This window comes from Anas acuta, chromosome 27 (assembly GCF_963932015.1).
Source record: "Anas acuta chromosome 27, bAnaAcu1.1, whole genome shotgun sequence".
NCBI classification, from domain to species: domain Eukaryota; kingdom Metazoa; phylum Chordata; class Aves; order Anseriformes; family Anatidae; genus Anas; species Anas acuta.
Genome location: NC_089005.1, coordinates 1,955,878 through 1,980,692, shown reverse-complemented (window position 1 = coordinate 1,980,692; position 24,815 = coordinate 1,955,878). Strand labels below are relative to the sequence as shown.

Sequence of the window (24,815 nt, the reverse complement as noted above, 5' to 3'; positions counted from 1 at the left end):
ATGGGCTGGGAATGGGGATTAGGAACAGGGACTGGGATCAGGGACTGGGAACAGGGAATGGGAACAGGGATTAGGAACAGGGACTGGGATCAGGGACTGGGATCAGGGACTGGGAACAGGGATTAGGAACAAGGACTGGGATCAGGGACTGGGAACAGGGATTAGGATCAGGGACTGGGATCAGGGACTGGGATCAGGGACTGGGAACAGGGATTAGGAACAAGGACTGGGATCAGGGACTGGGAACAACGACTGGCTGCTAAGCTTCTCCCCTACAAGAAAGGGGAAAAAAAAACAGCCCCGGAGCAGCAGCTGTAGGATTTTGACCCTCAGCAGCCCCTCCGGGGCCGTCGTGCCAAGCGCTTGGGTTCCCATGGCACAGCTCGGAGCCGGGTGTGCCCTGACGGCGTGCCACGAGGGAGCAGAGCCTCCAACACCCCCCACCAAATGCTTCTGTCCACCCACGTGCCCGGGCTGAGCCGACGGAGACAAATATTTCCCCGCCTGGGGGCTTTGAAGTGGCCCCGTGGAGATGAAAGGGGGAGCGGCGGTGCCCCGGCGGCGGCTCGAGGAACACTTCCTCCCCTCGCCGTGCTTTGTTTTCCAGCTAGATGCGATCCTGCTCCGGCTTCGTGGCGGAGCTGGGAATTAAACGGGGATTTGGAGCCTGGCTGTATGGCCACGGTGGGCTCGGGGCCTTTGGCAGCAGCCCCGGGGCTTTGTTTTGTGCAGGACCTACGGTAACGCGCGCGTTGTAAATAGGATCTATAGAAAATGGGGAGAACACGGTGTCCCCAAACAGAATTAGTTCAAGACAGGTGTGCTCGGGGCCTTTGGCTCCGTCTCAAACGCGAGCTGGGGATGGGATTCGAGGGGACGTGGCTGGAGCTTCGGGCAGCCAGGGCTGGAAAAGTACTGAGCCACCAGCAGGCAGCAGGTATGGGGCCACCAGAGGGGTGACACCGCGGTGTCCCCATCTCCTGGTGATGCTCCGGGGGCTCATGTCCCACCCGGAGCCCCCCCAGATGGCCAGGACCCCGTTTGAGGCAGCCACCCCACAAATCCCTACTGGGAAGGCTCTGGGTCCTACTGGGAGAGGCATTTCCCCGAGGGGACCCGGAGAAACGGCGCCTCCTGCGCAGACAGCCTCAGCTGGGAGGGGTTTTGGGGGGGAAAAACAGCACCCAAAATATTTGCCCGAGCTTTCTTTGGCCCCATGGCATCATGCGCCCTGCTGGCGGAGATGCGGGGTCCCCCGGAGGTTTTGGGGGCAGTGCCACCAGTGCCGGGGAGGGGACATCCCAGCTGGATACAGGGGGACCCCGTTAACACGGGGGGGACCCCATTAACACAGGGAGGACCCCCAGCTTTGCTCACTTGCCCCCTATTTTTTTTTTTTCCTCCCCCAGGTTGTCTACTACACGGAGATGCACAAAATTTTTGGGGACCTCTCGGCGCAGATCGACCAGCCCGGGCTGAGCGACGAGCAGAGGGAGCGGGAGAACGAAGCCAAGCTGAGCGAGCTGCGGGCTCTCTCCATCGTGGCCGACGACTGAGGGATGGGGAGGGCGGGGGGGGGACCCGTAACGGGGCTGGGGATGGAGCCCCCCAGCTCCTGAGCCCCCTCCCTGCCTTGTCCCGGGGTGCAGGGATGGATGGTGGAGGGTTTAAAGCTCTGCCAGGGGGGCTCCTGCAAGAGCACGGCCCCCCCCAGCTGCTACGAGGCTGCGGGATGGGGTGGCCACGGGCATCCTGATCCCATTTCTGCCCTCTTAATTTTTGGGAGCCCGGTTTCTCGTTAAATAGGTGGTTGTGGGGCAGCTCAGCTGGGAAAAGGAGCAGGCTGCGCCCTCCTGCCCTGACCCAGCACCCTGCTGGCTCCCCGTGCCAGGATCCAGCCCAGGCTCCTTGCCTGTAGGGTGTCGGTTTGGTGCCTTAAGAGGAGCCCGGTGCCCCCAAGGGGAGGGCAGAAGCGTTCAGATTCCCGTGGGATGCATTTTTGGGGAGCTGAGCATTCGAGGAGGAGGGTGAGGGGTTCCCTGCTGAATGCAGCCCGTTCCCTGCAGGAGCCGTGCAAAGTGCCTCGGTGGAGCCCTCACCCGACCAAACGCTGTTAAAAGAAAGAGATTATGGACGGGAGAGATTAAATCCATGAGAGATTAAATCCAGACACCGTGCTGGGGCTGCTGATTTCCATGGGGCCACCCTACAGCTGTAGGATCGCTCGCCCTGGAGCTGGGGGGGCCCCGCGCCAAGCTGGGAGCGCAAAACCCCGGGGCTGAAAATGTGCAAAAAAAATTAAAAGACGGCGAAAAACATCAAATCCAGGGAAAATGGGCATGGAGCAGGGCGCACAGAGGGTCCCGGAGCAGCAGAGGGGGGTGTTGGAGCAGGTTTGGGGCTTCCCAAAAGTTTTTTTGCAGGGCAGGCACCGGGGCGCGCGGTGCCGCTGCGCCGGGCTGCTGCCGCCCTCTGCTGCCACCAGGCAGCACTGCGGGGCCAGGAGGGGGACACGGAGCTGGCACTGCCCCAAAATTGACCAAATTTATTGAGGGGTCGTGGTTTTAAGGGGTAGAGAGGGGCTGCGCTGAGCTGGAGAGGGGTTGGAGAGGGAAAAGGGGATGGAACAGCCACGGGGTGAAAGCTGAAGGGACTCCAGGAACCATCCCCGGTTGAACACACGGTGCTGCTGCCACTTTTACAGCCTGAAACTGAATTAAATCCGGCGTTTAGGGCTTTCTCTCTGCCCTAACACCCCTCTTCCCCAACACCCCAGCTTGCCAGGGGGCTTTTGGGTTTGGGATAGCTGTTGGAGGGCTCCCTCCCTGCTCCATCCGGGGGCTCCAACACCCCGGCACCAGGAGGATCCTCTCCAGGTCCCAGCAGTGGAGGCAGCCCCAGAAATTCCAGTCGAGGTAGACAAAGGCCAGGAGGGTGCCCAGGGGCAGGGTGGTGCTGGGGGTGCAGCACGTGGGGCTGCCGAAATGGTGAGGGGGGGTGGCAGGGGCTGGGCTCACCCTGCTGCATGTGAGTCCCGCTTCTCCCCGGCTCCCCCAGCACACACGGAGCTTCCCCTCCCTGCTCCAAGCCCTCGGTGGGGTTTTAGGGGGCTGTGGGGGGCTCACCAAGTCCTGGAGGGGGGAAAAAACTCCAGCTCCGGGTGCTTGGAGGCGTCAGAGCGCAGCTCGGCCTCTTTTGCCCAGCTTGGCACCTGGGGAGGGGCAGGAGGGAGCACCCCCAGACCTGCAGCCCCCCAGGGAAGGGCTGAGCCCCTGCTCGGTGCGGACCCAACTCCTCCTCTTCCTCCTCCGGGAGCACCAGCAGGCTGTGTGCTGCTTGGGGGTCTCCATCTGCTAAAAAAAGGCCCTGGTTAGGTGGAAATGAAGAGGCTGCCAGCTGGGCAGGCCTCTTGCCTTCTCCAAAATGCCAAAATGTGGCCACCCACAGAAAAAGCCACCTCTGGGGACATCCGAGCTGCAACCCTGGCAGCTCAACCCATGGCACAGCCTCACCATCGCGGCTTTGTCCTCCAGCGATGGAGACAGCGAGCTCCCCTTCTCCTCCCTGAACTGGCCGGAGGCTTCCCACTGCTCCAGGGACACCACGCAGCCCCAGGAGCGATCCTACAGACCCTGACCGGCCTCACAAAGGCCACCTGATGTCCTCATTTTGGGGGGACACGGAGCAGAGCCCAACCTCGTGGCGCTCGCAGCCCAGCCTGCGCCACGGCTCCAAGCCAGAGCGCGGCTGGGACTGTGCCAAGCCTCCCCCCCGGCACCGAGCTCTCCCTCTCCCCCCCTCAGCTGTTCCTTCCCCACCGCATCACATGCCGGGCCAGGTTTAAGCAAAATAAAATCAGTTGCCACGGTTACCCGGAGCAGGACTGCTATATATATAAAGAGAGAGAAAAATATAGAAAATATATCCGCGGTGCGGCGAGCCACGCTTTTTTTTTTTTTTTTGCACGGGCACTGGGACAGCCCAGGAGAGAGCCGAGTGCTGCCCCTCGCCCTCCACACAGCAGTGGGGTCCCAGGAGGCATCGTAAGCCCCCTGCTCCTGGGGATGTTCCCAAAAAAACACCACCAAAGTGCCAGCAGCTGCTCGCCACGCGGCGTTTGCGCACCCACAGGGTGCCCGATGCGCTCCCGGCACGGGGCTGGGCAGGAGGGCCCCGTTTCCCACAGCAGCAGCGGGTACCTGCGGGTTTCTTGCACCACCCACCAGATCCCAAAGCTGAAAGAGCTCCCAGGAGGGGGAGATTTAACCCCACACTGCGCTCCTTGATCGCTGCTGCCGCTCACCACTGGGTGAACCCGCTCAGCGCACGGGGTCGGCCTCGGGATCGGGATCAGTGATGGGACCCATTCCCCACCCCAATGAGCACAGCTTCATCCTCCTTCCTCTCCAGCAGGAACCAGGGAGAGCAGGCACTGAGCCTGGGCTGCATCATAACCGCCCCCCTTCCACCCCAAAGCCCCCATCCCCAGATTTTTTGCAGGACCCCCAGATTTTTTGCAGAACCCCCAGATTTTTTGCAAGCCCGGGGAGGACAGCAGCAGCACCTGGGGGCACAGCAGACACCCCGGGGACATCGGGGCTGTCACCACCTCGAGGGCTGAGCTGGGCACCGAGCCCCGCAGCATCCCTATGTTCTTTTTTTTTGGGGTACCCGGAAAACCTAAAGGTCTGCAGCAGCCCCTTGTCGGGGGGGGGGATTTGAGGGGAGGTAGGGGCACCAGGGCAATCTGTGATGCTCGGGGACACCTTTGACACCCAGAGCATCACCCTGAGGTGCCCAAAACACCCGTGACACCTGGAGCATCACCAGGACAAGGTGGGACATGGGGTTGGGGACAATCGGGGGGGTGATGGAGCAGCCCCCAGGGGGGTCTCACCACGGGTACCTGGTTGGAGAGCGTCTGCACCTTGAGCGCCTTCCATGGCACCGCCTGCCCGGGGCTGTAGACCTCTTCATCCACCACCCCAAAGCACTCGTGCAGGCTGCTGGCGACCCCATTGAAGACCCCGCTGCTTCTCGCCCACCTGAGGAGACCCTCGTGCTGGGGGGGGCTCATTTTTGGGGAGGGGGGACTCAGTTTTGGGGAGGGTCCCCCCAACCTCTCCAAAAATCCACGCACCTTCCTGCAGGTGCCGTGCGCCCTGCAGCAGCTCAGCAGGCACCAGTAGGGTCAGCGGTGGCCCCAGAAAGGAGGATGAGTTTGGGGGCCCTATAGGAGGGGGGGGGGGTCAGCCAAAATTTTGGGGGGTCCCCAAAACCTCTCCAAAAATCACCGCTGCGCACCTGGGATGGGGCCACCTGGGGTGTGGGGGGGAGGCAGCTGCTGCAGGAATTGGGCCATTTTTGGGGTGGGGGGGTAAAGGGAGGGGGGTCAGGGGACGAGGGGGGAGTGTGAGGGGATTTTGGGGCGGGGGGGGGCGCAGACAAATGGGGCGGAAGCGGCGCAGCCCGAGCCGCCCGCCGGAGCGCACCGCCGGATGTGACGCCAGGGGGCGAGAGCTCCGGCGTGACGTCACGGTGGGGGGGGGGGGAAGGGGGAGGTGTGACGTCATCAAGCGACAACACAGCAACCGGGCGGAGAAATCGTGGAAAAAGCTTTTTATTGGGAAAAAAAATTAGGGAGAAGGGGAGGGGGGGTGCGCCTGGGTGGGGACCAGCCCCAGTGCGGCGTGACGTGATTTGGAGAGGTGTGAAGTCATCTGGCAGGGTGTGACGTCATCCAGTGGGGTGTGACGTCATCCAGTGGGGTGTGACATCATCCAGGGGTCGAGTGGGGGGGTTGTGGGGGGGGTCCCCGACCCTATCGGCAGCGGCCACCCCGCAGGGAGCGCCGGGCCAGGCGGGTGAGCAGCACCTTGACGCGCCCCCAGTGCGAGCGCCCGTCCTGCGGAGGGAGGTGGAGGTCAGCGGGGGGGGTGGATGGATGTGGGGGGGCTTTGGGGACCCCCCACCCGCCCCCAAAGCCCTTACCTTGTCTGGGGAGGGGGTCCCCGACCCGCTCTCGGAGGGGTCCAGCAGGCTGGGGGAGCTGGCGGAGTGCACCCATCTCCTGCGGCACGGTGTGGGGTCGGGGGCTGCGGGGGGATGGAGGTGGGTTTGGGGACAGAGCCCGTGTATTGGGGACAGAACCCACACGTTGGGGACGGAGATGGGGTCAGGGGGAGAACCCACTGGGGACAGAACCCATAGATTGGGGACAGAACCCACACATTGGGGACATTGATGGGGTCCCCAACGTGGGTTGTCCCCAGCAGAGATGGTGTCAGGGACAGAACTGAAAACAGGGACAGAAATGGGGTCAGGGACAGACCCCACACACTGGGGACAGAGACAGGGTCAGGGACAGAGCCCCCAAATTGGGGACAGAGCCCAGTGTCACCCCCACACCTGCCCCCCTCACCTGGCGCATGGCTGTCGGAGCACGAGCGCGCCCGGAACCTCTCACCCCTCCACGTGGCCGGCTCCTGCTCCCTGTGGGGCTGTGTGCGAGGAGAGGCAGGGCATGAGGACCCCATCCTCACACCCCACAAACCCCACAAGTCCCCATCCTTCAGCCCCAACCCTCACCACGCTGCCGGCGCGCCGGGCGCCCGCCACTTGCTGCCGGAGCAGCCGGTTGTCCTGCTGCAGCCTCGCCACGCGCTCCAGCATCTGGCAGATGTGCTCCAGGTACCGCAGCCCCTGCCCCGGCACCGCCGCGTCCACCTGGGGGGTGAGAAAAAACTCCAGGGATGCGTGGGGGCCGAGGCACCCCCTTGTTTTCCCCCCCCCCCGTTGCTCCCCGGCACGCACCCCGGTTGTTTCGGGCTCCTCGGCGCTGAGCTCCCGGGGGTCCCCGGCGCTGGTGCTGCGCCGGCTGAGCTGCCGCTGCCTCCTGCTGCGCTGCTGCCCCGGCTTCCTGCTGGCCGAGCGGCTGCGGAAGGGCCGGGGGGGCTCAGCGCCACGCTCCCCTCCTGGGGGGCTCTTTGGAGGGTCCCCGTGGGCTGGCTGCTGGAAGCCGTCGAGGGAGAAGCTGCTCTCGGAGCCCAGCGGGGTGGAGGGCGAGTTCTCGTTGCTCGCCATCTCCACCCCGGAGTCCTCTGACTCCGATTTGAGGAGCCGCCCGCTCGCCTGGGGGCTGCCCGGGGCTGGAAAAGGCTGGGGGGGGCCCCAAGCGCCCGATTCCTCGCTGCTCATCCCTGCTGGGGGGCTCCGGGGGCTCTCGTGCAGCCGACGGTAGACGCTGGCGGACGTGCGCACCACGCAGCTCTCCGCCGTCTCCCAGGGACCATCTGCAGGGGCGAGGGCATCGGATGGGGGTCCCCGGGGGGCACCGCAGGCAGGGCACGGCGCCAGCTGACCCCACAGAAGGGGTGCACGCAGTTGGGTGTGGGCTAGCACCGCTCCCATCGTGGCCACCGGCCCCGTGCCCTGCCCTGAGGCTGCTGGAGACGTCGCCACCTGGGGACCCCTCTCCGAAGGGAGCCCCTGGGTGGCACCGGGGGGGGTTCAGCCGACATCAGCACCCTGCTGGACTGCAGGGCTGAATTCCCCCGCTGCAGGATGGCTCCAGGCACCTCCAACTCCTCGCCCTACACCCTCAGCCCCAGCTGGGCCGCATTCTGCAGCCACCACCCTGCACCCCAGGACACGACGGCAGCCTCAGCCCTCGCCTCCCTTCCCACCGGGACCCGGCGCAGGGCTCGGGGAGGTGGGGAGCGAAGCCTCTGCTATTCCCCCCCCCTCTCCATGCACCCAAATCGGGGTTTGGAGCTGCCCACCCCCCCGGCCAGCCCCCCCACGCACTCACAGCAGCTGCACCTCCTCTTCCAGACGGCGCGGGAGCCACCCCACATCGCCGAGAGCCGAGTGCCGGGCGCGCGTCCCCGGCGCTGCCTTTTATACCCGCCCCAGCTGGAGCCAGAGCCCTGTATCCAGAGGCACCTCATTACCGGACTGGTTCCCAACTGGTTCCCTTTCGGGATCTGGGCTGGGTGATACTGGCTGGGCCGGTGGTTAGGGCTCCCTCCCCATCCCAGACGGGGAGGCGAGAGCCTGATTTGGGCACTTCAAGGCTGCAGGCAGACAGCCGGGTGCCGGGGGAACCTCGCCACCTCCCTGCCCTCTCCGCCCGCTCCTGGGGCTCTCTCCTGCCCCACGTCCACTCACCGCGGGTCCCTCGGGGCTCGGCACAGCGCTGGGGACACGGCGGTGGCCTTGGGGACAATCCTGCCTTTCAGCAGCCCCCGAGGCCCGCGCGCATCCCAGCAATGCCGCTCCCACGCGCCCGACTTCCACGGGCTCCCGGCGCGCTGCGTGGGCACCGCGGGACGGATCCTGCCCAGCCCCTCAGCACCCCCCCTCTGGGAAGCTTTAAAAGGGGATCGTGCCCCCACCACCAGCTCTGTGGGAGGGGTCCTTTGGGATGCAGAGATGGGCTGGGGGTGCTAGACCTCGCCCAGCATGGGGGAGGCATTGACCTTGACCCCAGCACTGCAGGCTTGAAGGCAAACTCCCAGCTCAGCCAACACCCTGGGGCCCCCCCAGCCTGCACAGACACCTCAAATTAGGGCTGCTGGGGGCCCCCAGGACACCCACCCAGCACAAATTAGTGCTGTCGGATCCCCTCGAACACCCACCCAGCACAGACACCATAATTTGGAGCTGCTGGGAACCCTCAGGGCCCCTCCCCAGCACTGATAACTCAGCGAGGGCCCCCTCCGGCAGGACCTCGGCACACCGGGGACCCCCCCCAAAAGCTCACCGCGCCCCCGGAGCGGCTCCACGCTGAAAGCTCCGCGGCGCCGAAGCATCCCCGGCACCGGGCAGGGCGCACGGGGCAGGGCGCACCGGGGGTGGGCGCACCGGGGGTGGGCGCACGGGGCAGGGCGCACGGGGCAGGGCGCACGGGGGGTGGGCGCACGGGGCAGGGCGCACGGGGGGTGGGCGCACGGGGCAGGGCGCACGGGGGGAGGGCAGAGGGGCCAGCCCCACCGCTCCTCGGCCTCTTTATGGGGCCGGGCTGTGGGGCGGCACGGCCCCGGGGCGGGGCGGGGGCGGCCAGGAGGGTTGGGGGGAGGTTTGGCCGCCCCCTGCCCGTGCCGCATCCCAGCGATGGGAGCGCTTTGGGGTTTTGGCACGGGGCGGGGAGAGCAAAGCCCCCTCCGTGCAAACAGGCACAAGGGGCAGAGATAAGAGCTCCGGGATCCTCGGCGGGACAAAGGCCCCTGATAACAGCAATAAAACGCCGACAAACCCCCGGGGGGGGCCGGGAGAGAGGCGTGTCCCCCCCCCAGCTGCCCCACACAGACGGGACACGGGCGTGGAGCAGGAATATATTATATTTATATAGAGATCTGCTTTAATTCCTCGAAGGCAGGGTGCGAAGCGGTGCCAGCCCCCTCTCCGGTGCCTGCGTGCTCAAGCGTCCCCGTGTCCCCCATGTCCCCAGTGTCCCCCACGTCCCCATGGGTGCCAGCGAGGGACCCCACGGCACAGCCAGGCTGAGACCCGACCCCGCTCATTGCACACCCAAAAGCACCAAAGCAGCGGGGCCACCGGGGTGCCGCGGGTGCCCTCTGCTCCCCGCGGATGCAGGGGACGCGGGTGGCGGGGGGGGGGCTCAGGATGGGGTGGGGGCAGTGGGGGCGCCCTGGTAGCGCAGGCGGGCGTGCTTCTCGCAGTACAGCTCGTCGCCCACCCAGAAGTGTCCCCGCATCTTCAGGTTGAGGCCGCAGTCGGAGCAGGCGTAGCAGGCCGGGTGCCGGTAGCGACCCTCCTGGATCCTCACCGCTTGCGTCCTGGGGGAAAATGGGGGGGGGGGGGGGCAGGCGGCGGCTTGGGGTCACCCCACGTGTCCCCCCCCGAGCTTGTTCCATCCGTCTGTCCATCCCTGCCTCCTTCCCACCCCTCTTAGTGCCCCCCAACTCACGCGATGCTGCTGCCGCACTTCTCGCACGTGTGCAGCTTCTGGACGCCGGCCACCGGCTTGCGGGCGCTGGGCGAGAGCCGGCTGGGGAAGGGGGCTGCAGGGCCGGCTGCGGGGACACGAAACCATCAGGATGCTGCTCCCAACCCCTTTTTCAGCTCCCCCCAAACCTCCCAAGCTCCCCGTTTTCTCCCCGCGCCCCTCACCTCCGCCCTCGTCCTCCAGAGCCTCCTGCAGCAGGCGGAAGGTGCTGGATTGCCGCGGGGCCGCCCGCAGCTCCCGGTTCTCCTGCAGCATCTTGTACACCTCCGAGTCCTCCTCCAAGCGCCTCATGGCCGCTTCGGGGCCCGGGCTGGGGGGGAACAACACCGTGGGGAAGGGACCTGGGGGGGGGCTCCGGGCACCCGAATCGGCCGCGCTGCACCCGCTGCCCGCACCTGCCCCAGCCTGCCCAAAAATCCTCCCACACCCCGACCTGCCTCGCAGGTGCGTTAACTCTTTGCAGGGTTCCCTCGGAGAGGTTTGAACCTGCTCACGGTGGGCTGGGGGCCTTCCTGCCTCCGTCCTGGCCCCCAAAAAACCCCGCTCTGTACCTGCTGCGGGGGCCGGGGGAGGGCGAAGGCAGGCGCTGCTCCCTGCCCGGCTCCCAGGGGTGCGGTGGTGACGGTGGCCGGGGGGAAGGAGGCAGGAGAGGCCCCGGGGAGCTGTTGTGGTGGCTTCCTGGCTCCTGGCACGGGGAGAAAGGGGTTGTGAGAGCACCGAGGGGGCACGGGGGGGGGCTCCAGGAGCCCTGCTCCAACCCGTGCCCCCCCCGGCCATGTGGCTGGGTGTGGGGCTGCTCCCCGTGCCGTAACCCTATGCCTGCGCCCGTTCCCCTCCCCGGCATCTGCTCCTGCTTAGCGGCGAGGCAGGAAAGGCTCAGCCCCGCTAAGTGGAAGCCGATGTTCCCGACGTTCCCGGGAGCAGCCGCCACGCAGCAGCTGCAAAACCCCCAGCAGGAACCCGCGGGGACGGGGACGAGGAAAACCCCGCACGGCCCCGCTCGCTGCCGCCTGCCCGGACCCCGTGGGGATGGAGAGAGGCGGCACCGAGGCTCCGCAGGGCCACGGGAGGGTGAAGAAGGAGCTAAAATTAGGCCCGGGTGGAGCTGGGCGCCTTGGCCTCATCCGAGGAGCCCAGCGCCAAGGGTGCGAGGAGAGGCAGGATCCCAGGGAGGCTTCGCCCCTCGCCGCAGCTTTGGGGTCCCGGCGCTTCCAGGGGCACCCCAGCTGCAGGATGCTCTGCCCCAGCCACCTCGGGGTGGTTTTGGGGCAGGGAGGGACTCTGTGGGGCCGACACCAAAGCAAATAAAGAGCAGGGGGGGGGAAGGAGGGAGCGGGAGGGCTGCAGGAGCCAAGGGGCGGCCGGGGCCGCGGCCAAAGGCAGCTGGAACGGGCGGCGCTCGGGGCCACCGCGCTTCCCGATTTGGGCTTGGAAAACATCCCCGGGACAGAGGGGAAGGGAAGGAGGGGAGGCAAAACCTCCCGAAACCACATCGGGGAGGAGGGCTGGGGGGCCGTGGGCACCCTAAGACTGGTCGGGGTGGCGGGGGAGAGACACCACAGCCCCCACCCCGGGCACCCAGGCGGCACCCGGCACGCAGCCGGGGGCGCACCAGGTCCCTGCCCTGCCAACCAACGCCCCGGCACCCCCCCCACAAGCCCTCCCCAAACTGGTTTGGCCTCCCCAGCCTCGGTGCTGCTGCCAAAAATGCCGGGTAGGAGCGAGGAAAACATCCCAGGGCGGCGCGCCGGTGCCCAAGGGGCTGGGGGGGCCGGCGGCACCGGCGGCGGGGCCCTGGGGGAGAGAGGGGCTGGGCAATAAGGGGGGCACGGGGCTGTGTGGGGGCACGGGGGGTGCAGAGGGCAAAGATTTGGGGCCGCAAAGCCTGCCAGCACCCAGATTCACCCCAAGCAACCTCCCAAGCACCTTTCTCCTGCCCCCCGAAGTCCCCCCAGCTCCCCGCTCACCTGGGGCAGGCTGGGCCGTGGTGGCAGCTCCTCGGGCGCACTGGGCAGGGACTGGGAGCTGTGGGGAGAGCACGGGGCCATCAGGGGGGGGCCGATCCTGGCCAGATCCCGCCCGTGACCCCCAGCCTTACCCGTGGCCACCGAGCCCCAGCTCGCCCCGGCCATCAGCGAGCCTCGGGATGGGGGAGATGGGGCTGGCGGGCTGGGGGGCGAAGGGTGGGGGTCTCCAGGAGCCTTCCTCCCGCATCCTCACGGTGTCCTGGGGAGGGAAGGGAAGATGTTGGCAGCTGGAAACAGCCCCCGGGGGGGGGGGGACACAACATTTGGGGACTCCTTGGGTCTCACCTGGAAGCGTGTGGCCAGCCTGTCCGGAGAGCTGTCCCCATTGTGGCTGGGAGAGGGCGGCGGGAGCCTGGGGAGGGGGCAGAGTGGGGAGGGGTCCTGCACCTTCCCAAGGACCCCCCCCCCCCCACGCCCTGAAATAGTCGCTCAGGGGCTGGCGAGCGCCCCGGGGGGAGAGGTATGAGAGGAATGCCGCCGGGGTTGTGGCGTTTGGGTGGTGGCCAAAGCCCTCGGCGCTTCCCCACCCTGCTGGAGAGGGGCGAGAGAAGGGGGGCACGGGGATGGGGAGCCCCCAAATGTGCCCGTACCCCTCCCAAATCCCCCCCATCTCCCCGGGGGGAGGCAGCACCGGTCGGCCAGGTAACGGCTGCCAGGGCTGCCCGGCTTTGTTAGCGCCTGACACTTTAATTAGAGAGCAGCGCCGGGCTCCCCGCAGGGATGGCGCAGCCCCGGGGGATGCCGGAGGGGAAAAACAACCCCAAAACCCCCCCCGGGGGACACCGAGGCACGGGGTGGGGACGCTGCTGTGCTTTGCCTTGGGGACCCTTCCCCTCCCCGTCCCCTCGCCCACCTCTCCACCTGCAGCCGGAGCTCCCCGGGGCTCTGCTTGATCTTGTTCTGCGCCTCCACGTTGAGCATCTCGGCCGCGCTCTCCCCGTTGATGGAGACGATGACATCCCCCGGGCGGAGGTCGCCGGCGGCCGCCTTCCCCTGCTCCATCACCTCCGAGGAGAAAGGGGACACGGGGACAAAGCCACCGGGATCAGAGCCACCGAGCAGCCGGGCAGTGGCTCCGCGCCCCTCGTGCGCCTCCGTGGCCAAGGTCACCGCTCTCCAGGGCCGGCCCCAGCCCCAAATCCACCCCAAATCCACCCAAATCCGGCCCCAAATCCCTTTTACCCACAGCCTCCCTTCACCCCTGGCTTTCCCAAAACAGCACCAGCCCCGCTGTGGGGTGCAAAGGATGAGGACAGACGGCCCCCCCCCGGCACCAACCCAGCCCGTGTGGGGCCGGCGGCCGTTCCCACAGAGCGCAAACCCTCGAGGAGGGCAAACAGGATCCTGCTCCAGTCGGGCAGCCCCGCTCAGCACCCGCCCAGCACCCCAACCCGGAGGGGAGCTCCTACCTTGGAGACGGTGATGGGTTTCCCAAAATCTCTTCCCCCCGTGATGCGGAAGCCCCACGGGGCCGGGCCGGCCAAGGTCACGCTCAGCGGCATGGCAGCGGGCGGCTCTGCGCGGAGAGGGGGCTGCGGCGTGGGGAAATTTGGGGTGCCAAAGGGATAGGGGAGAGGGGAACCCCCTGGCCCCACACCGTAGGGGTCCCGGTAGCGGGGTGCTGGGCCCCAAAAGCGCCTTCCTTCCGGGGAGGGGACCCGCGCCTTCGCGCCGTCGCTTCCTCTCACCGCCCCCCCAGCCCCGGATGAAGCCGGTGGCTTCCTCCCCACCGCGGCCCCGTGGGGACGAGGGGGACCCCAAGCTGTGTGCTCATGGAGCTGTGGGGTCAGGGGATCGGTTTGGGGAGGAATCACGGGGCCAAAAAACCCACGGGATGGGTTGGGTTGGAAGGGCCCCATTCCCAATCTCCAACCCCAATCTCCCCTCTCCTGGTTTAAAGCCTTTACCCCGCATCCCAGCACCCCAATATCTGATAAAGGTCACCCCGGGGGCCTCGTGCGAGGCAGAAAATTGGGATCTTGGCACCGGGGCCGGCGCAGCAGGGCCAAGCCAGCGGGGTTTGGAGGGGAGGCTGCGGCCAGCTGGGGAAGGAGGCACAAACCCAAACCCCGGGGGACCCAAACCCGGTCCCCTGCAGCCCAACGGGTGCTGGAGGATGCTGAGGGGTGCGCAGGGAGCGTGGAAACCCTCGGGTTTGGTGGCTTCAGTGGGATGGGGGCAGCCCCTGCCCTAAAGGTTGGGTCTGGTGGCCCCGCTCCCTGCCCCGTCCCCATCCCCTCGTCCCAAAGCAGCCCCGGGAGCCGGGCACCGCGTCCGCAACCGCCGGGGAAGGCATTTTAAAAATCCCAGGCTCACAAAGAGGGGCTTGAGAGGCTGCCCGGAAGAATTTCCTGGGCTGGGCTTTAGCAGCGGCGGCGGGAGGAAACCCCAAAGCCCCCTCCCCAACCCCAGCCTGGGGGGCAGCATCCCCGAGGCCGTGCCCATCACCCGTCCGCGCGCAGCCCCCGAGCCCCCCTCCGTCCCCTCCACCCCAAATCCATCCTTTTCACCCCAAATCCATCCCCTTCACCCCACGCTCCCCCCCAGCACCCCAAATCCGATCCCATTACCCCCTCCCACCCCCCGCACCCCACGGGCACAGCGCTGCCTTTGTGGCCGCAGCGCCTGGCGGTGCCACCCTGGGGGGGGGACAGCGGGTGACAGGAGATGCCAGGGGGTGACAGGAGATGAAAGAGGGACATGGGGGGGAACGGGACACACCTGCGGGACCCCCTGCCCGCAGCCCACTTGGGGGGGCGACGCCAAAAAACCCGGGGTCCCCCCGGCACCAGCACCCCCCGACGGGGCCGGTGCCAACGGGACCCCGACGGCTGCCCCGCAGCACCCCGGCACCGGCTCCCCGCCCCCCCCCGCCCCCTGCGCCCCCCGACCCTACAACCCCCGACCCCTCAACCCCCCGACCCCACTACCCCCGACCCCATTACCCCCGACCCCTCGGCCCCCCGACCCCTCTGCCCCTCTCCACGCCGTCCCCAGCCTCTCCGTGCGCTCCCCTCTCTGCGCCCCCCGTTCCGGGCGCACTCACCGGCGGTGGCCGAGCCCGGGGGGGCCCCGTGGGGCTGAGGAACCGAACGGGGCCCCGGTGGCGGCGCCGCCCCCTCGGAAGGGGCCGGCGGAGCCCGACGGGGCCGGGCCGGGCCGGGAGGCGGCGGCTCCGCAGCGCCGTCTGGGGGGCACGGCAGCCCCGACGGGGCGCACGGTGTGGGGCGGTGGAGAGGGGGGGGCAGGAGGTGCCCGAGGACCCTGCCCCCTTTTTTTTTTGGAGTGGGGGAGGCACTGCGACCCCACAAATCGCTGCCCCGTGGGGCTGTCCCCCCCCCGCAGCATCGGGGATGTGCCCTGAGAATAAATGCGGCCCCCACCCTACAGCCCCCTTGCACCCCTGTGACCCCCCTTGCACCTTTATAACCCCCCCGTGCACCTTTATAACCCCCCCATGCACCACTGCAACCCCCCCATGCGCCTTTGCAAGGCCTCGTGAGCACGGCTGCACGTCCCCAAAGCACCACCAAAAAACCCCACAAGCACCCCTGCAGCCCCACAAGCACCACGGCACGCCCCGTGCACCGCTGCAAGTCCCACAAACACCATTAAAATCCCCCCCCAGCACCACTGCAGCCCCACAAACCCCACTGCAACCCCACGCAGCATCACCCCTGACCCCATAGGGCCACTCGCTGTCCCCCCCACGCAGCCCCCAGGGTCCCTACCCCCACAAATCCCATATGGGCACCTCCCCACCGGCTCCCCCCCAGCCCCACATCACCAGGCAGGGTCTCAGGTGGGGCTGAGCTGAGCTTTAATGCTGGACAAAAACAAAGGCACGCGTGGCACGGCCCCGGGGCCGGCATTTCGGGTCGCAGCCGTCACAGCCAGGCCGGGGAACCACCGGGGACCCCCCCCCCGGCACCACCCGGAGAGGGAAGGAGAGGCACGGCCACCGGGTTGTGGGTGATAAGGCACCGGGCAGAGCGAAAAAAGGGTCGGGTTAAGGCACCGGCTGGAGGATTGGTCCCTGTTAGAGGCACCCCATAGGGGCGGCAGGAGCTGGGGGGGCTTCGTGCCCCCGTAGGTGGCCGCAGGGGGGGGGTTGTGGGGCCGTGGCTCCTCCGCTCACACGGGCGCCACGTAATTGCCGGGGAAAGTGCCGAATTTCTGCGTCCTCCGGGACACCCCTGGGGAGAAAGGCGAGGCGGTGAGGCCGGCGGTGACCCCCCCGCGGTGTCCCCATCCCGTCCCCGTTGGCCACGCACCCACGAACCAGCCGTCGTCGCACTGCTGCATCACGTCCACGCGGTCCCCTTCCTGCAGCTCCAGCTCGTCGGCGTTTTGGGGTCGGTACTGGTAGAGAGCCCGGTACCTGTGGGGTGCCGTGGTGAGGGGGCTGCTGGCCCTACACGGGGACACCGGGACCTTCCCGGCCCTACTTACGGGGTCCATTGGATTTCGGAGCCGTTGTAGGATGGGGAAGGGGTAGGGGGGATGCTGGCGGGTGCCCCCACGGCTGGGCGCTGCGGGGGGGAGAAAGGGAGAGGTGTTATGGGGCAGCACCCGCAGCCCTAATAGGGTTACGGGATGGGGATGGGGGCAACTCACCTGCTCGGGGGGCCAGGCGAGGGCTGGTGAGGGGCTGGGGGCCGGGGCTCCAGCACGGGGCAGCTTTGGGGAGGGGGGAAAGGCGAACCCGAGGGGGTGAGGGGAGGACGGGCACCCACCGGGGTCACCGGGACCCCTCTCCGGCACCCGCCGAGGGGTCCCAGGGGAGCCGGCGGGGAGCTGGGGGCCTCGGGGGCCGGGGGAGTGCTGCGGGGAGGGGGCCACGGCGGGGAGCCGGGGGCTGGCGGAGGCGGGCGAGGGTGGGAAGTCGTCGGCCGAGGCTTTGACCCTCGGCTCCTTCAGCACCTGCACGTAGCTGGCGGGGAAGATGCCCTGGCGGCTGGTGCCCGAGATGCGCCCCTCGTACCAGTGCTCGTCCACCCTGCGCACCAGGCAGACCCGCTCGCCCTGCGGGGGGGGGAACATGGGTTAGCACGGCTCGGCACGGCTCAGCACGGCTCTGCATAGTTTGGCACAGCTTGGCACGGCTTGGCACGGCTTGACATAGCTTGGCATAGCTTGGCACAGCTCAGTTTGGCATGGCTTGGCACAGCTCTGCATAGTTTGGCACAGCTTGGCACAGCTCAGCAAGGCTCAGCACAGCTCAGCACAGCTTGGCATGGCTCAGCATGGCTCGGCACAGCTCAGCTTGGCACGGTTTGGCATGACTGCATAGTTTGGCATGGCTCGGCACAGCTCAGCTCAGCACAGCTCGGCACAGCTCAGCACGGCTCGGCACAGCTTGGCACGGCTAGGCAAAGCTCAGCACGGCTCGCCATATTTTGGCACGGCTCGGCACAGCTCAGCATGGTTCAGCATAGCCAGGCACAGCTCGGTGCAGCTTGGCACGGCTCAGCACAGTTTGGCACAGCTCGACACGACTCAGCACGGCTCAGCATAGTTTGGCACAACTCAGCATGGCTCGGCATGGCTCAGCACAGCTCGGCATAGTTGAGCACAGCTCAGCACGGCTCGGCGTGGCTCAGCATGGCTCGGCATGGCTCAGCACAGCTCAGCGTGGCTTGGCATAGCCTGGCACGGCTGGGCAAAGTTCAGCACGGCTTGGCATAGCTCGGCACAGCTCAGTGCACTTCGCCATGGCTCAGCACAGTTTGGCACAGCTCAGCCCAGCTCAGCATGGCTCAGCACAGCTCGGCAGAGTTTGGCACAGCTCAGCACGGCTCAGCATGGCTCGGCATAGTTTGGCAAAGCTCGGCATGGCTCAGCACAGCTCAGCACAGCTTGGCACAACTCAGCACAGCTCAGCACAGTTTGGCACAGCCCGGCACGGCTCGGCACATCGGTACCTTACGAAATGAGAGCTCGACGGGCAGCTCCCCACGAAAGTTGTAGAGTGCCAGGGCCTCGCCGTACTCCAGCACCTGGATGCTGGGCGCCTTGATGGGCTTGGGCACCTCGGTGGGGGGCAGCACCTATGGGATGGGGACGGGGGGGGTGTGATCATCTCCAGGCTCCCCAAAATCCTCCCAAAACCCCCCGGCACCCCCAGGCTCACCTCCACGTAGTTGGAGGGGAAGATGCCCACGCGGCCGTGGTGCTCGCCCTCCAGCCAGTTCCTGTCCACCTCCTTGTGGATGTAGACGATGTCCCCCTTCTGCAGCGTCAGCTCCCTGCCAGCAGCAGCCCTCAGGGACACCGCCCCCGGGGGGGGGGCACCGGCGTGTGACCCCCCCCTTAGCTCTGGTCCCACCCCCGAGGACCCTTGGGGACACGGGGACGTCGTCACTTACTTGGGGGACTCGGCTCGGAAGTCGAATTTAAGGCGGGCAGCTTTCATCTGGGGGGGGAGAGTGGGTTAAGGGTGGGGGGGCCCCTCCCTGGACATCCCTGACCCCCCCCAGGAAGGGGCCTCACCTTCTTCTCCTCCCTCTTGACAGCCTCTGCGGGGTCCCCAAAATCCGACAGGCTGGGGAGGGTGCCGGGCCTGAGGTCTGCAAGGAGGGGGGTGTCACTTTGGGGGGGTGTCACAGCATGGGGGGGTCACCAGGAGGCAGGGAAAGGGTGCACGGGGTGCCCCAAATCTGGGTTTAAATTTGGGGGGGGGTCTCACCTCTGCTGGGGGCCGCACGGCTCCGCTCCCCGGCCAGCCCCAGCCCCCCCCGCTCCATGCTGGGGCTGGCGGGCGGGTGGGGGGCACCGGGGGGGCTCTGCAGCCGGTGGGGGGACAGTGGGCTCCTGCGGGGGACAGCGGGTGAAGTGCCACCAAAAATGTTCCATCCTGGGGCGCAGCTCGGGGACAGAGCCCCCGGTATTGAACCCTGGGGTCCTGGTGCATGGGGAGGGGGGGTCCTGGAGGGAGGGGGTGGCTTCCCCAACCCCCAGGGGCTGCTGTCACCGGTGTCCCCTCCCCGCGGCGTGGGAAGCCAGCGGCCGGCACCTCCCCTGGGGCTGAGCCAAGCTCCGGGACACGGTGTCCCCGCGCGGGCCGGACAGGGGAAAGGGTCAGCCTCGTCCCAGCCCCGTCCCACCCAGCGGGCAGCCAGCCCAGCCCGGAGCTGCTCCGGCCTCCGAGCTCCCCACCCGTGTCCGGCCGTGGGGAGGGCGCAGCCAGCGGAGCCACGGGGGGGCTTGGGGTGGTGGCGGGGGGGACGTGGGGACGAGCGGGACGTCAGGGTGGGCACCCTAAAGTAACCAAATCTCCACGGGGAATGAGCCAGCCATGAGTGGGGTCCCGTCCCGCGGTGATCCCATGGCTGGAGAGGGGCTGGGGGATTTGGGGCTGGGGGATTTGGGGCTGGGGGATTTGGGGCTGGGGGATTTGGGGCTGGGGGATTTGGGGCTGTGAGATTTGGGGCTGGGGGATTTGGGGCTGAGGGTTTTGGGGAGCGGGCGGCCGTACTCACCGAGGCGCCGGAGAGGCCGGAGCAGGGGAGCGAGCGGTGGGAGCAGCCGCCGAGCTCTGCCGGAGAGAGAGGAGCGGGAAGGGGGTGGGAGAGAGAAAAATTAATCATCCGAGAGGCCGAGTCTCCGCGGGAAGCGAGGGAGTCCAGCTCCGGCTGCGCACAGCCAGCGGCAGCCAGCCGGACGGCGCCGCCGGGCTGGGTCCTAGCTTCCACGGCGCCACGGCCACGGGCACGTCCTTTTGGATCCAGCTGTGCGCCCATCCAGATGTGCAGGGACCCAGCTGTGCGCCCAGCCAGATGTGGGGGGACCCAGCTGTGCGCCCATCCTGCTGGGTGCGCATCCAGCCGGGTGTGCGCCCCCCTCTTGGTGCGCCGCCGGGGCCCGCTGGGCGCACGCACAGCCGGGTGGGCGCACAGCTGGCTGGGCGCACAGCTGGATCAGGTGCACATCTGGGTTGGGTGCACCTCTGGGTGGGCGCACACGTCCGGATGGGTGCGCATCGGGGCGCTCAGACATCTTCCATCACCCCCCGGGGGGGTGGCAGGGGTGCGGGTACCTTGTGGGGCTGCTGGCGCGTCTCCATGGCCCTCATGTCCTTGTCCAGCTCCTCGCTCAGCTGCTCCAGCTCCTGCTGCAGCAGCACCTGCGTGGGCAGGATGGGGCTGTGGGGGGCGACCTGGGCACCGCCCTGTGCCAGCGGGACCCCCGCTGCCACCCCCAGTTCCCCCCCCAGCCCCCCCCCAGCCACCAGGGCTCTGGGTTCAGCAGCTTACCTCGATGGGCTGAGCTCGTGCTGGGGGCACCGCTGCTGGGGGCTGTAAAAGGGCACGGGGTTGTTATTTCTGGGCACCCCGCAGTGCCCGTGGGCACCCCCCGAGGGGCTTTGTGCTGTTTCAGGAGGAATTTCCCCCATTTTACCTGCCCGGGATGCTCCAACACAGAGGATTTCCCCGGTTCGTAGTCAAAAATGCTGCCGGGCTCTGCGTCGGCACCGGGGTCACCCCACTGGGCCCTGCGGGGAGCCGGGGGGAGCTGAGCCCCCCCGTGCCATGCGGGCACCGTGCTGGGGACAGTGTCCCCGCGCCCCCATGGCGATGCCACCCCGTGCCACCACACTCACCAGCCCGTCCCGTTGGGCACACTGGGACGCTCGGTTTTTGGCTGCCCTTTCCTCCGTGGCTCTGAGGAGGGGGGGACATGGAAACACCACATTGAGCTGGGGCTCCTGGGGGGGGTCCTGGGGGTCCCCAGCCCTGCGGTGCCGTCCCCAGGCAGCGCCTACCTGTGGGGCAGTGCTGGGCGTCCCAGTCTGGCTCTGTGGGGAAGGAGAAGGAGGTTGAGGGGGCACCGTGCCGCGCCACGGCACCGGCGGCACCGGTGGCACCGGGACTCACCGGGCAGCTTGCGGTGGATCTGCTGGAACATGCTGCGGTACCAGTCCCGGGGACGGTCAACGCTCTGCAGGGACACCACGGGGACGGTGAGGAAGGGTCCCAAGGGGGTGGCAGAGCCCGGCCCCACGCCCCCGGCTCACCGAGCGCGAGGCGATGGGCATCCCCGTCTCGTCCACCGGCCCGATGCCGTCGTACTTCACCCAGCGCCGCTCCCGCCGCTTGCTGTCCTTGGTCCACGTGGCCGACCAGCCCGGTGGGCGTGGGCAACTGGGGGTGGGATGTGGGGGTGCGGCAGCCCCCGGGCCCTGCATGGGGTCCTGAGCTGGTGCTGGGGTGCCGGGAGCCTTCGCCTCCTTGGCCGGCCAGGTCTGGTACCAGTCGGTGGCTGGGGACGAGGTGATGGGGAGGGTGGTGACACCCCTGGGTGTCGCTGGGCAGCGCGTGGGGCAGCTGCTGGGTCCCAGGGGTGCAGGGCAGGGGCCCCGGGGGGGCTGGGGGCAGGTACCTGGGGTTCTGGGGGTGGTTCGGGCGTGCTCAGCTGGGGAGGGGTCGTGGAAGTCGAAATTCAGCGTGTTGGAGCCGCGGTGGCGGATGACGGGCACCTGCTGCACGAGGACGGGGCAAACGGGGGGGGTTGAGGAGCAGCTCCCCAAATCCCCCCTCAACAGGGGTCCCACAGCCCCCGGCCCCACTCAGCCACATCACCACGTGCTGGGGGGGGTCCCCATAACCCTGCTGGGGGGCACAGGGGCACGGCCTCCGGGCTCAGAGCCAGGATAGGGCCCCCCATGGGTCCCTATAGGACCCCTCACGGCGGGTCCGTGCCCCCCCAGCCCCCTCGGGGCTCCCCCACTTGTTCTCCACGTGCCCACAGACGGATCCAGCCCCCGGGCTTGGCACCACCTTCGGGAACCCCCCACCCAAACCCACGTCCCCCCACCACGAGCGGCCCCATGCCCCCTGGCTCCACCAGCTCCACTCTGCCTGGGGGCCCCCAAAATCCCCGTGAGCCTTTTAAGGGAAAAAAAAAGACACCCAGGGGAGGGCTGGCGTGGTGGCCAAGTGGTGGCACATCGTCCTGGCATCCCGGTGCCAGCCACGTCCCCGCCGTGCCGTGCCGGGAGCCGCCGGGCGAAGCGCGCCCGGGCATGTGGGGGCAGAGGGGGGGGGGAAGCGGGCGCAGCCTCCCCCCCGGGGCCGAGCAACGAAACAGAAAGTCCAAAAAGTATTTTTCCCCACCCTGCCGAGCAAACAGGGAGGGGAGGAGGAGAAGCAGGAGGAGAGCAGCAGCGGGAGGAGTGGGAAGGGCGGCAGAGGCGCAGCTCATGAGTCACCGCCGCAGCGCGCTGCCAGGGCTGCAGCACGGGGCGGGGGCGCAGCAGGATGGGGATGGGACCCCCCCTCCCCGTCCCCTTAACCCCCTTGTTCCCCCACTTTGGGGTGGCTCCGGCACGAGGGGAGCCCTTTGGGGTGCTGTCAGCACCCGTGTCCTGCTCGCCCCCTGCCCAGGAGCCCCCCGAGCATCACCGTGCGCACCGGGCACGGCAGCGCCGCGTTGCGCCCCTCACCCGTGGGACCCCTCCCTCCATGTGGGGTTTTGGGCACCTCGGGGGATCCTGGCATGGCCCCAAGCACCTCGCAGACCCCTCCTCAAAAAGCCAGCTGGCTGAGGAGCCCCTCCCGGGTGCCTTCTCACCCCCAGCACCACAAATGTCACCTACGTGGGACCCCCGGCCCCCCAGTCCCGCCACCGCCAGCTCCGCACTGAACCCACCAGTAATTAACGGGATTAACACCCCGGGAAACATTCACCCTAAGGCGAGCAAAGCCGGGTGCAGGCACCCACACCCCCTGCACCCCATCCGACCCCTGAACCCCCTCTGCACCCCCTTGGAGCCCCCTCTTACCTCCCGGGCTGGGGGCCCGCGGGCAGCGGGGCCGCGCATGGGGCCCGTGGAGCCCCGCGGGGCGCGGGACGGAGGCGGTGGGCGGCGGGGGGAGCGGGGAGCAGCAGGCAGGGGCGAGGAACTCAAAGCCCGAAATGTTTCTCTGCGAGCTCAGCACACAGCGGGTGGGTGGCGGGGAGAGGCCCCCCAAGCCCAGACCCCCTGCAGCATCCCCAAACCCCCCCTTGCAGCAGCAGCCCCAAGCCCCGCGGATGATCCCGAGCTCTCCGACGGGTGCCCACGTGCCCTGGTTCCCCCCCCCCTTTGGGGCACGTTTGTGTCCCCCCCCCCCCACCCCCAGTGCGCCCCGCTCTGGAGCGGGGCCGGCCCATTCAGAGTTTCCAGTGACATTTCCAGGAACGGGATCCAGGGAGCAGAGCCAAGAGGCTGAACTCATCCCACGCCCCGCGCACGCCTTCCCGCTGACGACACGGGGCCAAGCCCGGCGCCGACGGCCCCCCGCTGCAGGCACCCCCCGTGGGGTCCTCCCTGCTGGCAAAAGGGGGGCTTCTGGAGGGGGGTTTTGGGGAGAAAATCGCTCGGTTGGGGTCTGGGGTGCGGAGAGGGGCTCCGTGCTGCCCTACAACCCCCCAACAGGGTGCACGGACAACGCAATCCCCGTCCCCACTGCCCGATTTCCTACGGTGACCTCCTGTCCCTTTTTTTGGGGGGTCAGGATTTGGGGACCCCCCCATTGGACACCCCAACCCCAGGGTGGGCGCGCGCCCCCCGAGCCCACCTCGTCCCCTCCGGGTGCTCCCCACCACCACGCTCGCTTCCCGGTTTCGCCGTTCCCCAAAACTGCTGACGGCCCCGAAACCGGGCAGCCCCAGCCCTTCCCTGCCCCGTGCTCCTCACGTGAGGCCCGGCCTCCCCCCGCCAGGAGCGGAGGCTGAGCGGGAGGGGGGGGGGGCTTCGGTGCCGGCCTCCCCCCACCGAGAAACCGCAGCTGGGGACGAAGGCGCAGGGCGCGGGGGCACCCAAGGGACAAAGGTGACGGGAGAGGGCACCCTCCTGGCTCCTGGAGGAGGTGGAACCCCAAAGGGAACAGAGTCCGGCCATGGGGAGGCAGCACAGGAGCAATTTGTGGCGCAGAAATTAGGGGGGCAGCAATTAGGGGGCAGCAATTTGGGGGGCAATAATTTATAGGGCAGCAATTAGGGGTGCAGGCGGCGCAGCCCGCGGTGCTGGGGACCCCATCCCGTCCTCGCCCCGCTCACCCCACCACGTCCCCAGTGCCACCCAGAGGTCCCCCAGAGGTCGCAGCCTTTCCAAGTGCGGAAACCCCCCCATGACCCCTCACCATCACCAAAAACCCCCTTTTTTGACCCGTTTCCGTGCCCTGTCGGTGCCGCGCTCACCTCGGTCCCCGTCCCCGTGCCACCGGCCTCCGTCCCAGCCTCCCTCCGCCCCGCTCCCAGCACCAGCCTCCGCGGGCAGATAAATATTTAACGCGCAGCCCGGGCCAGGATTAACAAAGGGCGAGTGTTTCCTGTTTGCTCAGCGCGCCGATGCCAGCCGGGAGCGCGCCGCGAGGCCGGGGGACGGCCACGGGACAGCGAGGCCAAAAGGGAGACCCCCGAAGGGGAGCGAGGCCAGAGGCTGACCCCAATCCAGGGGGGAAGGTTGGGGAGGTGGTGGTGGTGGGGTGAGGTCATGGAAAGGGGTGAAAGGGAAAAAAAAAGGGAAAAAAAAGGGTGATGGGGGTGATGAGGGGGTCGGAGAGCGCATGGAGAGGTGGCCTCGATGGCGGGAGGCGGCGCCTCCGCTCCTCCGACGAGCCTTGGAGAGAAAGGAGAAGGATGGTGAGGGGAAAAGAAGGAGCCAGCATCCCCCCCCCAGACCTAAAAAGAGAGTTATTTGGTTATTTACCCATTTTAAGGGCGAGGAGAGGAGGCTGAGGGCTCTCCAAGGAGGTGAGGCCAAGCACCGAGGCGCAACAGGCACTGGAGGCACCAGCACGGCGCCTCGTTCCTTTTTTGGACCCAAAAAGGGC

The 24,815-nt window shown here is 67.9% G+C and overlaps 4 protein-coding genes across 10 annotated transcripts in view; 1 reads left to right on the top strand and 3 right to left on the bottom strand.

Moving 5' to 3' along the window:
• Nucleotides 1–2,168, top strand: part of BIN3 (bridging integrator 3) — a 29,752-nt gene extending 27,584 nt beyond the window's left edge. The window contains exon 8 of the mRNA XM_068662083.1: nucleotides 1,410–2,168. Coding sequence (XP_068518184.1) covers nucleotides 1,410–1,556 — 147 coding nt within the window. The 3' untranslated portion in view covers nucleotides 1,557–2,168. The remainder of the gene's footprint in view (nucleotides 1–1,409) is intronic.
• Nucleotides 2,169–5,604: 3,436 nt separating this feature from the next.
• C27H8orf58 (chromosome 27 C8orf58 homolog) lies at nucleotides 5,605–8,911 on the bottom strand. 3 transcript variants are annotated; one of them, XM_068662347.1, is made up of 7 exons: nucleotides 8,765–8,892; nucleotides 7,811–7,928; nucleotides 6,814–7,292; nucleotides 6,589–6,726; nucleotides 6,422–6,500; nucleotides 5,992–6,095; nucleotides 5,605–5,905 (listed from the first exon to the last, which is right to left on the bottom strand). In XM_068662347.1, exons 2-7 carry the CDS (start codon nucleotides 7,854–7,856, stop codon nucleotides 5,822–5,824), a joined length of 930 nt encoding a protein of 309 aa, XP_068518448.1. In that variant the 5' UTR covers nucleotides 7,857–7,928; nucleotides 8,765–8,892; the 3' UTR covers nucleotides 5,605–5,821. The 3 variants fall into 3 exon arrangements, with proteins under 3 accessions (XP_068518448.1, XP_068518447.1, XP_068518449.1); XM_068662346.1 differs by lacking the exon at nucleotides 7,811–7,928 and having other exon boundaries at nucleotides 8,765–8,911; XM_068662348.1 differs by lacking the exons at nucleotides 7,811–7,928; nucleotides 8,765–8,892 and adding an exon at nucleotides 8,170–8,730.
• Nucleotides 8,912–9,323: 412 nt separating this feature from the next.
• Nucleotides 9,324–15,164, bottom strand: PDLIM2 (PDZ and LIM domain 2). 3 transcript variants are annotated; one of them, XM_068662343.1, is made up of 10 exons: nucleotides 15,044–15,164; nucleotides 13,407–13,529; nucleotides 12,851–13,002; nucleotides 12,283–12,349; nucleotides 12,069–12,196; nucleotides 11,938–11,995; nucleotides 10,522–10,655; nucleotides 10,135–10,280; nucleotides 9,932–10,037; nucleotides 9,324–9,800 (listed from the first exon to the last, which is right to left on the bottom strand). In XM_068662343.1, exons 2-10 carry the CDS (start codon nucleotides 13,497–13,499, stop codon nucleotides 9,623–9,625), a joined length of 1,062 nt encoding a protein of 353 aa, XP_068518444.1. In that variant the 5' UTR covers nucleotides 13,500–13,529; nucleotides 15,044–15,164; the 3' UTR covers nucleotides 9,324–9,622. The 3 variants fall into 3 exon arrangements, with proteins under 3 accessions (XP_068518444.1, XP_068518446.1, XP_068518443.1); XM_068662345.1 differs by having other exon boundaries at nucleotides 13,407–13,513; nucleotides 15,044–15,155; XM_068662342.1 differs by lacking the exon at nucleotides 15,044–15,164 and having other exon boundaries at nucleotides 13,407–14,422.
• Nucleotides 15,165–15,800: 636 nt separating this feature from the next.
• On the bottom strand, nucleotides 15,801–23,454 carry SORBS3 (sorbin and SH3 domain containing 3). 3 transcript variants are annotated; one of them, XM_068662074.1, is made up of 19 exons: nucleotides 22,781–23,454; nucleotides 21,379–21,475; nucleotides 21,014–21,258; nucleotides 20,874–20,937; nucleotides 20,762–20,794; nucleotides 20,600–20,660; nucleotides 20,398–20,491; nucleotides 20,253–20,294; nucleotides 20,036–20,122; nucleotides 19,479–19,534; nucleotides 18,686–18,810; nucleotides 18,490–18,566; nucleotides 18,366–18,412; nucleotides 18,131–18,245; nucleotides 17,922–18,047; nucleotides 16,615–17,022; nucleotides 16,450–16,529; nucleotides 16,272–16,378; nucleotides 15,801–16,193 (listed from the first exon to the last, which is right to left on the bottom strand). In XM_068662074.1, exons 1-19 carry the CDS (start codon nucleotides 22,817–22,819, stop codon nucleotides 16,132–16,134), a joined length of 1,965 nt encoding a protein of 654 aa, XP_068518175.1. In that variant the 5' UTR covers nucleotides 22,820–23,454; the 3' UTR covers nucleotides 15,801–16,131. The 3 variants fall into 3 exon arrangements, with proteins under 3 accessions (XP_068518175.1, XP_068518172.1, XP_068518174.1); XM_068662071.1 differs by having other exon boundaries at nucleotides 21,379–21,478; nucleotides 22,781–23,452; XM_068662073.1 differs by lacking the exon at nucleotides 22,781–23,454 and adding an exon at nucleotides 21,909–22,618 and having other exon boundaries at nucleotides 21,379–21,478.
• Nucleotides 23,455–24,815: the final 1,361 nt, after the last annotated feature.

Bases quoted from the DNA above. Each gene is read 5' to 3' on its own strand.
- C27H8orf58 (XM_068662346.1), bottom strand. From the start codon at position 8,813: ATGCTTCGGCGCCGCGGAGCTTTCAGCGTGGAGCCGCTCCGGGGGCGC. The intron at 6,727-6,813 runs GTGCGTGCCGGG...CTCACCCCCCAG, and splicing joins AGGAGCCCGAAACAACCGGG to GTGGACGCGGCGGTGCCGGG. The intron at 6,501-6,588 runs GTGAGGGTTGGG...CCTCGCACACAG, and splicing joins CCCGGCGCGCCGGCAGCGTG to CCCCACAGGGAGCAGGAGCC.
- PDLIM2 (XM_068662342.1), bottom strand. From the start codon at position 13,856: ATGGGGCCCTTCCAACCCAACCCATCCCGTGGGTTTTTTGGCCCCGTG. The intron at 11,996-12,068 runs GTAAGGCTGGGG...CTCTCCCCACAG, and splicing joins CTGGGGCTCGGTGGCCACGG to CTCCCAGTCCCTGCCCAGTG. The intron at 10,281-10,521 runs GTACAGAGCGGG...GTTCCCCCCCAG, and splicing joins TCCCCCGGCCCCCGCAGCAG to CCCGGGCCCCGAAGCGGCCA.
- SORBS3 (XM_068662071.1), bottom strand. From the start codon at position 22,819: ATGCGCGGCCCCGCTGCCCGCGGGCCCCCAGCCCGGGAG. The intron at 20,795-20,873 runs GTGAGTCCCGGT...CCTTCCCCACAG, and splicing joins GATCCACCGCAAGCTGCCCG to AGCCAGACTGGGACGCCCAG. The intron at 17,023-17,921 runs GTACCGATGTGC...CCCCCCCCGCAG, and splicing joins TCGAGCTCTCATTTCGTAAG to GGCGAGCGGGTCTGCCTGGT.